Source organism: Mus musculus, chromosome 8 (assembly GCF_000001635.26).
Source record: "Mus musculus strain C57BL/6J chromosome 8, GRCm38.p6 C57BL/6J".
In the NCBI taxonomy this organism is placed as follows: domain Eukaryota; kingdom Metazoa; phylum Chordata; class Mammalia; order Rodentia; family Muridae; genus Mus; species Mus musculus.
This window is the reverse complement of record NC_000074.6, coordinates 94,644,251-94,657,924: the sequence shown is the minus strand read 5'-3', so window position 1 is coordinate 94,657,924 and position 13,674 is coordinate 94,644,251. Positions and strand designations below refer to the sequence as shown.

Sequence of the window (13,674 nt, the reverse complement as noted above, 5' to 3'; positions counted from 1 at the left end):
GGCTATTCAGAAAAACCCTGTCTCAAAAAACAAAACAAAACAAAAAACAAACAAACAAAAAGGGCTTTCAGACAAATCTACTAACAGATTGGTATTTACGCATATAGCAAGAAGTGCTGACTTTTATTCATGTTGTAAATCAAAGCAATCAAGGCAGTGGCAGCATCTTTGTCTTGCCCCTGACATCTTAGGATGCTTCCAGCATATCACCATTAAAAAGATGCTAGTTCCTGAGTGCGTGGTCATACCTACAATGCTTTAGCACTTATGAAGCTGAGGCAGAGCAGCCTGAGCTCTATAGCAACACCTCATCTAAAAAACAAACAAAACTTATAAAAGTAAAAAGAAAAGAAAAGCATTTCAGTGGTATAGTACTTGCCTAGCATGTGTGAGGGTCTGGGTTCTATTCCTGCACTGCCCAAAGATAATAAAAAAGATGCTAGCATTTAGCTCAAATATAATATTTTAAAATATCGTTAAGGACATTTTTATCTGTTCTTTATTTGAGATTATTTCACTGGGCAGACCAGAAGGCTTGCCTTGAACTCATGAGATTCACCTGCCTCTGCCTCCCAAGTGCTGGGATTAAAGGTGTGTGCTGTCACCACCAGCCAGCTTCTTATTGTATTTATTAAAACCTTTTTTAGATTTACTTATTTTATGTGTGGGTTTTGCCTGTATGTCCATATTTCTGTGCACCACTTGCATACGTGGTGCCCTCAGTGGTCAGAAAGCATGGGATCTCTTAGAATTTGAGTTGCAGATGGATTTGAGCAACCAGGTAGGGACTGGGAACCTAACCCACGTCTTCTACAGGAGCAGAAAGTGCTAGGCTCTCCCTCTAGCTACTAATATTTTATTTAGATATATAATCGTAATTTTAAAAAGTGGTCTTATAGCCAGGTGTAGTGGCTCCTGTCTTTAATCCCAGGGCTTGTGAGGCAGAAGCTGGTGTTCTATGAGTACAAGACCAGCCTGGTCTACAGAGCAAGTTCCAGACCAGTCAGGCCTACAGAGTGAGACCCCATGTCAACAAAAACCCAAAACGAAACAAAAAGAAGTTTTCTGAGCATTTTGGTGTTTTCTTTTCAGCTTTTAGTGTGTTTGCCATGCAGATTTTATAAGAATAGTGCTGTAGGTTTATTTTGCATGTGATCTAGAGACATTTAGATAAATTTGAACTACTTTCCCCTTGAAAAAGTTAAAGGTTCACCAGTGAAAGTATCTGGGCTTAGTGCTTTCAGGAGGGAGGCAAAGGCAGACTTCACAACCATTTAGTATGGCAAGAGAAATGGTGTCCTTTCAGTCTTCTCTAGGGGTCTAGGGGTCACTTTCCCCTACCCCCCCAATTTGTTTTTTTTTTCACTTCTTTTTTTATTAGATATTTTCTTCATTTACATTTCAAATGTTACCCCCAAAGTCCCCTATACCCTCCCCCAACCCTGCTTCCCAACCCACCCACTCCAGCTTCCTGGCCCTGGCATTCCCCTGTATTGGGGGATATGATCTTCCCAAGACCAAGGGCCTCTCCTCCCATTGATGGCCAACTAGGCCATCCTCTGCTACATATGCAACTAGAGACACAGTTCTGTGGGGGTACTTTTAGTTCATATTGTTGATCCTCCTATAGGGATGCCGACCCCTTTAGCTCCTTGGGTACTTTCTCTAGCTCCTTCTTTAGGGGCCCTGTGTTCCAACCATTAGATGACTGTGAGTATCCACTTCTGTATTTGTCAGGCACTGGCATAGCCTCACAAGAGACAGCTATATCAGGGTCCTGTCAGCAAAATCTTGCTGGCATATGCAATGGTGTCTGGGTTTGGTGGTTGTATATGGGATGAATTCCCAGGCAGGGCAGTCTCTGGATGGTCCTTTCTACTGTATCAGCTCTGAACTTTGTCTCTGTAATTCCTTCCATGGGTATTTTGTTCTCCAGTCTAAGAAGGAATGAAGTAGCCACATTTTGATCTTCCTTCTTCTTGAGTTTCATGTGTTTTGTAAATTGTATCTTGGGTAGTCTAAGTTTCTGGGCTAATATCCACTTATCAGTGAGTGCATATCATGTGTGTTCTTTTGTGATTGGGTTACCTCACTCAGGATGATATCCTCCAGATGCATTCTAGGGGTCACTCTTGTCACTCACTTTATCCTCATTTCCCTCCTTCACCACCACCTTTAAAAGTAACTGTAACTTCTTTACTTCCTAATCACTGAAAAGGTGCAGACTTTATACCATGTGACTGAATTGTGTTAAATACCCTTGTCATTCTTTCATTTCTTTCCAACATTGTTTTGGATGTTCCAGAAACTTTGGCTACATAGGATAATTACTTCTAAGTCTTTACACATCATCAATTAGTCCTTAAATGTGTTTGAGGCCATCAGAAGGGCCAAAGGGCTCAAAGATGAAGATTAGATCCTACCATTAAGAAAGATGGAAAACTGTATGAAGGTATCAGATCTTTATTTTTTTTAATCAGTTTATAAGGCCCTGATAACTAAATTGTGCAAAGGTGTTTAATCTGAGAAGTTCTGGGGTATAGGAGAGAAACTGCCATAGCTAAGGCAAAAGGAGATCTGCTGCATGCACTTCTAACCCACTTCAGAAGACTCTGGGTCAAGGATCCAGTCATGGCAATCTGTGGTCAAAACCCCTGGGCAATAAGGTGACTAAAGATATGTCAAGACCACAGACACACATAGTGTTGGGATAGATGGATGCAGGCAGCTTGTGTTATCAGCATTAGTGCTGCTATCAGACTGTCAGCATGTATCAGGCTAAGGCTGCCACACTGTTTGCTCTCCTGTATAATGTTAGTGGGGATGGCTTTTTCAGTTTATTTGCTGCTATGGTGTGATGCTTAGACACTGTCCTACAGGATCTAGGATGTCCTCTATGTTCTTTTCACAGGGCTAAAATTTGGTCAGATGGTATGGAAGCTCCACCTTTTCAATGTTTAGGAATGTAAAGAAGCTGGTGAGGAAGGTAACTTCAAAATGACTTCCTTCCCAAGATGCTGACAAACAGCACCAAGTCTTTTGAATGTTGTAAGCCTGGCTTATATAAAAATATAAACCAGGCGTGATAGTGCATGTCTTTAATCTCAGCACTCAGGAGGCAGACACAGGCAGATCTTTTTGAGTTTGATGCCAGCCTTATGTATAGAGTGAGTTCCAGGACAGTCAAAGCTACACAAAGAAACCCTGTCTCAAACTCTGTATCCCCTAATCTACTTTTGTATGTGTGTTTGTCTGAGTAAACAAAAAAGCAAAAAAAAAAAAAAAAAAGCAAAAACCAACCAACCAAATAAACAAAAAAAGCCCCAAAACAAACAAACAAAAAAAACCCCAAAAAGTAAATAAAACCCTAGGCTTTCTATATCAGACAGTTTGTTCTACTCCAGGTATTTGCTGGAAAGCAACAGATACTACCTGGCAACTTAATTCTTCATTCATCCCATTAGAGTCCTAATAATCTAATGCCTCTGATGAATAGCTATAGATCTGCTAACTCCTCAGAAGTAGCTCAAGAACAGGATGAATGTTGCTGAATATGATGTGTGGAAGATGATCCAAAAAGCAGAGTCTCTAACCTGTGTCCACAAGGCTTCAGCTGTGTGTCTGCCACCTCATCACAACAGAGCGAACAGCAGTTCTCGCGAATACTGACTTGCTTCAGCAGAGCAAGGCGCCTGTGCCTGAGCAAAACAATACAAAATTCATTTTGTCAATAAGGAGTCAGCAGTAGGGCGCATGAAAGTTCTCAAAAAGCCCTAACAGGGAAAATACACTCCACAATCTTTGTTCAGTAAAGTTTCATACATTTCAGCTTCAGCAGAGTGAAGGAGGCTTGACTGCCATTTTATAGACAAAAAATACAAAGATAAAGTGCAATGAAATGATTTATATAAGAACTTAATAAATAGAAACCAATTCAGCAGGGCAGTGGTGGTGCATGCCTTTAATCCCAGCACCTGGGAAGCAGAGGCAGGCGGATTTCTGAGTTCAAGGCCAGCCTGGTCTACAGAGTGAGTTCCAGGACAGCCAGGGCTACACAGAGAAACCCTGTCTCAAACAAACAAACAAACAAACAAACAAAGAAAAGGGGAGGGGAGGGAAGGGGAGGGGAGGGGAGGAGAGGAGAGGAATCAAATTCAGACCCTTTCATTCTAATCCAGTGTTCTTTTACCAGCAACCATTTAAGTCATATATACTGAGAATTTGGTGAAAAATCACTCACAGTTTTCACATAAGGTAAAGGGGTTTATGACATGTATACTCCCTGCAAGTTTAGACACCTCAGGTTTGAACCCTTCCATTATTCTTCCATGCAGAATATACAGAAAAGCAGACAAGCGGAACTGCTCTCCTGAAATTCATTTACAGGCTTGCTGTGGGCCTGGCATTGCCCCAGGCCCTGGTAATTCAGCAGTGAACAGGAGACCAAATAAGTACCCTTAGCTAGGCATGGTAGCACACTGCTAGAATCATCATTTGGGAAGCTAGGCCAGGGGGACCTCCATGAGTCTTGGGCAGCTTGGGCTCCAGAGTTGACAGAGTTTAAAAAAAAAAAAAAGGCAATCCATAAACAAAGAAAGGGAAACAAAACAAACCAAAACAAACCAGGAAAAGTATCTGCTTTTATAGAGCCTTTGTTCTAGTGTGGCAGTGGGGGAGAGAGAATTAAAACTGATTATGTTAAATGCTGAGGAACACCATGGCGAAAAATAAACTGGAAAAGAGGAAAAGGAGTGCTCCTGTGTGTGAGGTTCAGGGGTTAGAATAATGGCAGCCAAGGAGGGGCTTACTCAGGAAACTTTAGGAGGCAAGCGAGGGAGAGGACATGAGCCTTGCTGTCTGTGGAGACCATTCTAGGCAGCAGCAACAGAGAAACTAGAATGGAAATGGGGTTATTAACAGATGGGTGAGGGAAGACCACAGGAGAATGGGTGAGAAGACCACCCATTGTGGCGGACTACTGTAGCTAAGGATATGTGTGCTTCACTGTATGATTCTCTTACATTTTTGTATGTGTTTGAATTTGCATAATAAAGAGGTTAAGAATAAGCAGTAAAGAGAATAAACACAACATAAACAACACAATTCTAGGTACTAGTTGCAACCCTCCTGTTTCAGCCCCTGTAGTACTTCAGGTTATAGGTCTGTATGTGTGTCAGAAACTTTGTGTATTTGTCAGAGACAACAAAGTCTAGTCTAGATTCAGAACAAAGTTGACCTAACATGTAATCTGTTGTTCTTACTCAGGATAGGCTAAACTCTAAATGTTAAGTGAATAGTCAGCCACGAAGTTGGCCATTAAAGTTAACTTCTATTCTGGGATGCTTAACTCTGAGGATGCAGGGGAAAACTCATCCATAGATGAGTTGTGCTCTTCAGGTAATATATGAGCCTTGTTCCAGAAAAAGCAGACTGGATAAACAAAGGACTGAAGTGTCACAGATGAAAGGGAGGTGTCACCTCAAATTTCACCAAGAGCAACTAGAGTTTATAATCTTTATCAAGAACCAAGACAAGGGGCTGGTGAGATGGCTCAGTGGGTAAGAGCACCCGACTGCTCTTCTGAAGGTCCAAAGTTCAAATCCCAGCAACCACTTGGTGGCTCACAACCATCTGCAACAAGATCTGACTCCCTCTTCTGGAGTGTCTGAAGACAGCTACAGTGTACTTACATATATTAATAAAATAAATCTTAAAAAAAAAAAAAGAACCAAGACAAAATGCACAGAAACTCTGAGGAACTAACCTCTGATCCCTAAACCCAATGGAAATGGCCTTAATATTCTTAGACCATTGTCAGGACTCTGCTGCTCTTACTGTCACATGTTCTAGTGCATCTGAAAGTGCCCACTCACTGAGACAGGGGGTAAGGTAAAGGAAGAGGGCAGCTTAGAGACCTATGCTTTGTTTCAAAACAGAAGCCAGGCTCTCATTGCATTGATTTATGGGTATGATATATGGTTCAACATAAGCTATGTCCTGGCCAGTATGGTCTCCTCAAATGTTGAGGGACTATCTTACTAGTGAACACTAGTAATATAAATTCCATGCCTCATACTGGCTCAGGCAGCTGCCCTGCTAAAAAAATGATAAACTTTGGTTGGGCTGTGGTGGCTCACATCTTTAATCCCAGCATTCAGGAGACCCAACAGGTGAATCTGAGTTTGAGGCCAGCTTGGTCTACAGAGTGAGTTCCAGGACAACCAGGGCTGTTACACAGAGAAACCCTGTCTCAAAAACCAACCATACAAAAAAAGCCAAACCAAACCAAACAAAAATTGACAAACTTTGGCTAACAATGTGTCAGGCTTCAACAGGCAGTAATCATTGGAGCAGCTGATCTTTCCCTTGCTGAAGGAACAGACAACATTCATCTTATAAGGAAACAAGCAGGGAAACAATGCCAATCTCAGTTTCTATCAAGTAAGGGCAATGAAGTTTTACCTGAGATGCATCCCCTTGTGTTAATGGCTGTAGAACCCTGTAGCATGTAGTTTAAACCCAAAAGGAGTTGTTTTCAAGAAATCAAGCCTGTTAATAATTTACTAATTTTTCCAGTATTAAGGATTTTTATATAGATTCCAGTAAAGTTAGTTTGCATTTGTGTGTAAATGAGCTATATTTTTTCTGAATTTTATTTTATGTTTGTTTATTTTTGAGACAGGTTCTTTCTTTTCTTAGACAACGCTGGCCTCAAACTCATAGAGATTCTCCTGCCTCTGATTCTCAGTACTGGGGTTATAAGAAGGTGTCACCACACTATCCCTTTTCTGAGTTTTACATCAATATTATTTACCTCATAAGAGGAACGTGGACGTGCTCCTTCTCCTCCTTCTCCTTTGGGTCCTATGACACTTTAAATTAGTGGCCCTAATGTTGTAACCCTTTAAACATGGTTCCTCATGTTGTGGTGACTTCTAATCATTAAAATTATCTTTGTTGCTACTTAACTGTAATTTTGCTAGTGTTATAAATTATAATGTAAATATCTGTGTTTTCCAATGGCCTCAGGTGACCCTTGTGAAAGAGTTGTTTGACAACCCCCTCCCCATTGAGATCAGCTGTTCTAATTAATAATGAGGTTATCACTCACAATTTGATAGAGATCTCATGAAACCACCTGCTTTTGCCAGATAACACTTTTAATATTTTTTTCAAATAATTTTATTATAACCATTAGTTTGTATGACTCTTTTTTTTTTTTTAAAGATTTATTTATTTATTATATGTAAGTGCACTGTAGCTGTCTTCAGACACACCAGAAGAGGGCATCAGATCTCATCACGGGTGGTTGTGAGCCACCATGTGGTTGCTGGGATTTGAACTTCGGAAGAGCAGTCGGGTGCTCTTACCCACTGAGCCATCTCACCAGCCCTGTATGACTCTTTCTGAGACCTGTTTTACTAATTTTTATTCCCCAGAAAGTCAACGTTTTCAGTGAGATTACTTGTTTAAAATTGTTTGTTCAATGCTGAAAAAAACCCCAAATCTCCCATAAGTTGTTTTGATTTTTCATGAGATGCACATAACAGTCCAGAGAGAGCTAGGCAGACTCTTACCTTGGCAAAATTATCTTTTCTTCAGCTGTTAGGAAGGCGTAATCATTAAAAGTGCTAAATTTCATAGATGGTGGGTATTTGAATGGTCTTGCTCCAAAATTGAACTCGCATTGTTGGTATGACATGAAACTAGCTGCAGCAAAAAATCCAGATCTACAGATAAAAATGAGCAGAGGTCAGTAGAGCTTATAAAACCAAGTCATACACAGAGTCGTTTTGAGAAAGTCAAAGTGAGTCAGCCTCGATGATAGAAAGTAAGGGAGACAGATTTGGTTTATTAACCTACACAGGTCGTGAGCCAGGGAAGCCCACACCTTTATCTTTCTATGTAATATCAAACCCTCGGGCATTGAGGTCAGATCAAATGGAGCTCTAGTTAATTGAAATAAACCAACTTTTCATAATTGCTTAGATAAACCTTTTTGGTTTTTATCTTTGAGAAAAGTACATTCCATGAATTTACTCAATCTTCAACTGAGAGGAGCTACTTACACGGTGGATGAAAAGACTTGCTTCTCAGGAGGCAGCTGGTTGCCATTTAAAAAGAAGATCATTTGCTTTTCATTCAAGTCTAACAGGAACCCTACTGTGTCTCCTGGAAGACAAACCAGACACTGTTAGGCTTGTGCTACCCCAGTCCTGGAAGCGCCTCAACGCCCTGCACTAAGTTTGTGTCTTGAGCCACACATTCAACACATTTATCTTTGCTTCCTGTGCAGCTTATCTGACATTTCCATAGCAGTATTTTCATGTTTCATTAAAGGAAAAAAGCTTCCATTTAAACTATGACAAGCCATCAATTGTATTAGATGTATCCCAATTTCAAATGCTAAAATGTGAAAAAAATGAACACACTGGGAAAGATAAAATTATGTGCTGATTTGCTTCTCGGCATGATTTAAAATCCCTCAGATGATAATTGTTTTTGTTTTAAAGCACACATTCTCACTGATTTTCTAAAATGAGACTTCAGTTTTTGTTCTTGTTTATAATGAAATATTGAAAAGAATTAAGTTTTTTGGGTTTTGTTTTGTTTTGTTTTTTTGTTTTTTGAGACAGGGTTTCTCTGTGTAGCCCTGGCTGTCCTGGAACTCACTGTGTAGACCAGGCTGGCCTCGAACTCATAAATCCACCTGCCTCTGCCTCCCGAGTGCTGGGATTAAATGCGTGCGCCACCACCGCCCGGCTGCACTAAATTATTTTACTCTGTTTTTTTTTAATTTTCTGAGACAGGTCTTTATGTAGTCTTAGCTAGCCTCAAACTGGCTATGGAGCCCATGCTGGTCTCAAACATGAAATCCTTCTGTTTCAGCTTCCTGGATGGTAGAATTATAGGTACACATCTTACCATACCAAGCCAATCATGTTTTGTTATTGTTCTGATTTTTAAAATTATTGTTATATGTAAGTACACTGTCGCTGTCTTTAGACACCCCAGAAGAAGGCATCAGATCTCATTACGGATGGTTGTGAGCCACCATGTGGTTGTTGAAATTTGAACTCAGGACCCTCGGAAGGGCAGTCAGTGCTCTTAACAGCTAAGCCATCTCTCCAGTCCCCCTCCCCCCCCTTTTTTTTTCTTTTGAGATAGTGTCTCTAGCTCAGGCTGATCTTAAACTCGGTATGTAGTTAAACTTTTGATCTTCCCACCTTTACTTCATGAGCCGTTGGGTTACCAGATATATCACTATATCCAGATTACTCAGTGCTAGGGACTGAGCCTAGGGCCTCACACATGCAGACAAGCACTCTTTCACCTGAGCTACATCTCTAGCCCCAGTGTTGTCATTTTTCATTACCTGGAAATCTGTTCAGAAGATGAGGTATAAAAATGGGAAATATGTACAAACCAATTTAAGTACCTAAAAAATCTCTAGGGCTGGAGAGCTGGCTCAGCTGCTGAGAGCACTGGCTGCTCTTCCAGAGGACCTGAGTTAGAAACCCAGCACCCACACGGTCTCTCACAACCATCTGTTAACTCCACTCCTGTCCTGGCTTCTGTGGGTACACGTGAGGTACACAGACATACTTGTATGCAAAACACCCACACACATTTATCTGTATTTACATATATTTATTTATACACACACACATACATGCGTGCGTGCGTGCGTGTGTGTGTGTGTGTGTGTGTGTGTGTGTGTGTGCGTGTGCGTGTGCGTGCGTGTGTGTGTGTGTATGCATGTCCTAGTTGGTTTATTTTCTGTCAACTTGACATGAACTGGGAATTATCTGGGAAGAAGACAACCTCAATAGGGAACACAGCCCCCATCAGTCCCCTACGGGCCAATCTGTAGGGCATTTTCTCTGATGCAGGCGGGCTCAGCCCATTGTGGGTGTATAAGTAAGCAAATTCAGCAAGTCAGTAAACAGTGTTCCTCCATAGCTTCTGCTTTTAGTTCCTGCTTCCAGTTTCCTCAGTGATGGGTTGTTAGTTGGAAGAAGATAAAACAAACCTTCTCCTCCCCAAGTTGATGTTGGTCATAGGGTTCTATCACAGCAATAGAAAAACCCTAACTAAAATCTCTCTCTCTCTCTCTCTCTCTCTCTCTCTCTCTCTCTCTCTCTCCTCTCTTTCTCTCTCTCTATGTGTGTAGGATTAAAATTGCTTTGCACTTTTCTATTTTTCAAATTTTAAAATAGGTGTATTCAGATATATTTTCTTTTTTTAAAAAAAATTATTTATTTTGCATATATGAATATACTACCACTGTCTTCAGACACACCAGAAGAGGGCATCAGATCCCATTAAAGACAGTTGTGAGCCACCATGTGGTTGCTGGGAATTGAACTCAGGATCTCTGGAAAAGGAGCCATTGCTCTTAACTGCTGAGCCATCTCTCCAGCCCCCCAGATATATATGTGTGTGTGTGTGTGTGTGTGTGTGTGTGTGTGTGTGTGTGTATACACATACATACAGACATATAAATATATATGACAGCTCTTAAGAAGCCAGGCATAGTGGCACACACCTGTAATCCCAGCACTTGGGAAGCAGAGGCAGGTGGTGGAGGAAGTGTGTCACTGGAGGCAGGCCTTGAGGTTTCAGAAGCTCAAACCAGGCCCAGTGTCACTCTCTCTGCTGTCTGTGGGTCCAGATGTGTAACTCTCAGCTCTTCTCCAGAACATGCTTGCCTGTGTGTCACCATGTTCCCCACTATGACAATAATGGACTAAACCTCTGAACCTGTAAGTCAGCTCCAATTAAATGCTTTCCTTTATAAGAGTTGCCATGGTCATGATGTCTCTTCATGGCAATAGAACACTGACTAAAACAGAAGTGTATGTGTTTTATGTGACACGAATGTAGGTGCCCATGGATGCTAGAAGGTATTAGGTTCCCCTGGAGCTGAAGTTACAGGCAATTGTGAGCCAACCAACATGGGTGCTGAAAATGGACCTCAGGGCCTCTGGAAAAGCAGCACCTATGTTCTTAACCACTGAGCCTTCTCTCCAGTCCCCAAGGACTTAATATTCTGAAATACTTTGCTTCAGGAAAGATTGATCAGGGAACAGCATTGACAATCTCGGCAGTGACATTGATACTAAGTCTCCTATTAAGGTATTTAAAGCCTATCTTATGTAATAAGTACCTGCTAGTACCTAGCTGTCCTAACCCAGGTGACAAGTTCAAATGGAGAAGAATGAATACCTTCCTTCCAGCACGGGTGCACATGAGGCTTACTTCTGGCATTGTACCAAATCAGCTGCCGGCAGCCATCGTAGGCACAGGAGTACTCATCGTCCCCAATGCCGTATCCTTCCTAGAGAGACACAAAGACCCGAAGATTAAGGCTACCTATTCTAACCTGGGGAGACCTAGTAGGTGGCATTCTAAGCTTTTTTGGATAAGGGGAAAGCCTATGGTACTTGGAAGATAGAGAAAATTTGGCACAGAATCCTAGTTCCGAGCAAACAGATACTAGTTTTGCCAACTGCAAGTTGCCAAGTGCTTCCTTTGTTGCAGGCATTTTCACACTTGTGAGTTCATTTAGTTCTTACTAGCACCATGAAGCTGCTGTCATTCCTGAAAAAGGAAACAAGCGCTTGAAGGTTAGTCAGCTTCTTTGTAGACTGGTCCTAAGAAAAGCAGATTTCAGTTTGGACTTAAACTTCCAAGATCTCTAGTCTCACCATTTCCCAGTGGTCAGGCAAATGCCTTTCCTGAATGTGGTGGATTCAAGATGCCCACACCCTCAGATTTTATGAATGGGCTCAAAACTATTTTGAAAAGAGTATGATTTGAATATTATGCAGGATCTCAATTTCTTTCTTTCTTTTTTACTTGATACCTTTCAATTATTGCCCAGAATTACTAACATAAAAGGGTGAATGGGAGCCAAGCACAGCTAATCCCATCACTCAGGAGGCAGGGGCAGGTCTAGGAGGGTTCAAGGTACCTAAGAGACCCTGTCTTAATGAATAAAGAGGGTGAGCAAAATCTTGTTTTCAGTGTTTGTCCACGGATAAATAAATAAACAGGGACAGGGGGAAGGTTCAGTGTGTAAAGGCACAGGTTGCCAAGCTTGACCCGAGTTTGATCTCTGGGACCAAATGGTGAGAGCAGAGAGCTGACTCCAGCAACTGTCCTCCAGCCTTCGCACGCATGCCAAGGGGCATGCCAACTACTCCTGCCTAACAAAATTAATAAATCATAATGAAATTATGTGTTTTTATGCATTTTACTTTTTGTGTATATATGTGTAGGTACCTGGAGAGGCCAGGAAGGGGCCTCAGATCCCTGCATCTGTAGCTATAGTTGGTTACAGGCCATCCAAACTCTGGGACTCTTGAAGAGCAGCAAGTGCTCTGAACAACTGACCCAGCTCTCTAGCACACATAAGGATGGTTCTTAAGGGAAAAAAACGTTAGAAATAGAAGTATGAAAGAAGAGGAGGAGATGGAGGAAGTCAAACCCTGTTATCTTTATGCACCAGTGGTGAAGAACAGAGTTAAAGGGGATGAAAGCATGGTTAAAGAAAAATATTACTTTCTAATGGCCTGTTTGTTCTACATGATAAACAGTACAGTCAGCATATGGACTGGAGAGAGTTTTAACAAATTCCCTAACTCTAATAATATATTGAATATATTGAATTAGAATTAGTCCTTCATGTGCACTATGCAGACATTTATTAAAAGTTAAATAGCCAGGTATGGTGGACCTTTAATGCCAGTACTCAAGAAAAAAAAAAAATGAAGTGAACTTGACCTAATTGTTTTGCAGAGAATTTCAGTAGCCTGCTACAAACAACACCTTGCTAACCCTTCCTGAAGTTGAACAAATCAGTAAATTAGCAAGTGTGAGGCCCCAGACTCAGACCTCAGCTCCAAAAACTCAACCTGAAACAAAATAAACCCCAAAACAAACACAAGCACTAAAATTTTACTGTTGAGAAATAGGCAAAGGCAAACAATTTTTCATTATCTTTACTTACTTTTTTAAAGGTGTGTGTGTGTGAGAGAGAGACAGAGAGACAGAGAGACAGAGACAGAGACATACTATGGCGCTCATGGAGTCAGAGACAATTACTTTTGGGAGCTGGTTCTCACTTCCCATCAAGTGGGTACCAGGATTGAAATCAAGTCCTTCAGGCCTGGCAGCAAGTGCCTTTCACTGCTGAGCCATCTTGCTGGTCCCATCTATCTTTGCTTTCTAACAACCTGGATAAATTCTCTGACAGAACATTGGAAAGCAATTCTAGAAGACTGCAAGCTAGTCAGGGAGGTGGTCATTACCTTGCAAGATCCTCTGGGTGAAACTATGGCACAAGAGGAAACTCTGAATTCAATTTTAATCACAGATCAGCTTCTGTAGAGCTAAGAAGCCTAGCAGAGATGAACTTTGAGCTTATATCTCAGAGTAAGTTAGATGTATTTATGCCTTCTTTCAACTTAAAAACATTTCCAATAGGATTAACATTAGTTTTCATTGGCAATGTCACACTGCTAAAAGAATAGGATAGCTAGCTTGATATTCTGGTATGCTTAAATTTCCTGTTTCTTAGTCACATAGCAATTATTAAGAGAAGTTTATTACAGCTTGTCACTGATGGGGTAGTTTGAATCCTTTTCTCATGCAGTAGAAAGTCCTTTT

At 41.2% G+C, this 13,674-nt stretch overlaps 1 protein-coding gene across 2 annotated transcripts in view; it reads right to left on the bottom strand.

Annotated features, from left to right (window-relative positions):
• Nucleotides 1–13,674, bottom strand: part of Rspry1 (ring finger and SPRY domain containing 1) — a 58,336-nt gene that overhangs the window by 2,352 nt on the left and 42,310 nt on the right. For both annotated transcript variants that reach the window (NM_026274.4, NM_001359093.1), the window contains exons 11-14: nt 11,230–11,341; nt 8,070–8,172; nt 7,578–7,730; nt 3,594–3,698 (exon numbers count right to left, since the gene is read on the bottom strand). In NM_026274.4, coding sequence (NP_080550.3) covers nt 3,594–3,698; nt 7,578–7,730; nt 8,070–8,172; nt 11,230–11,341 — 473 coding nt within the window. The remainder of the gene's footprint in view (nt 1–3,593; nt 3,699–7,577; nt 7,731–8,069; nt 8,173–11,229; nt 11,342–13,674) is intronic.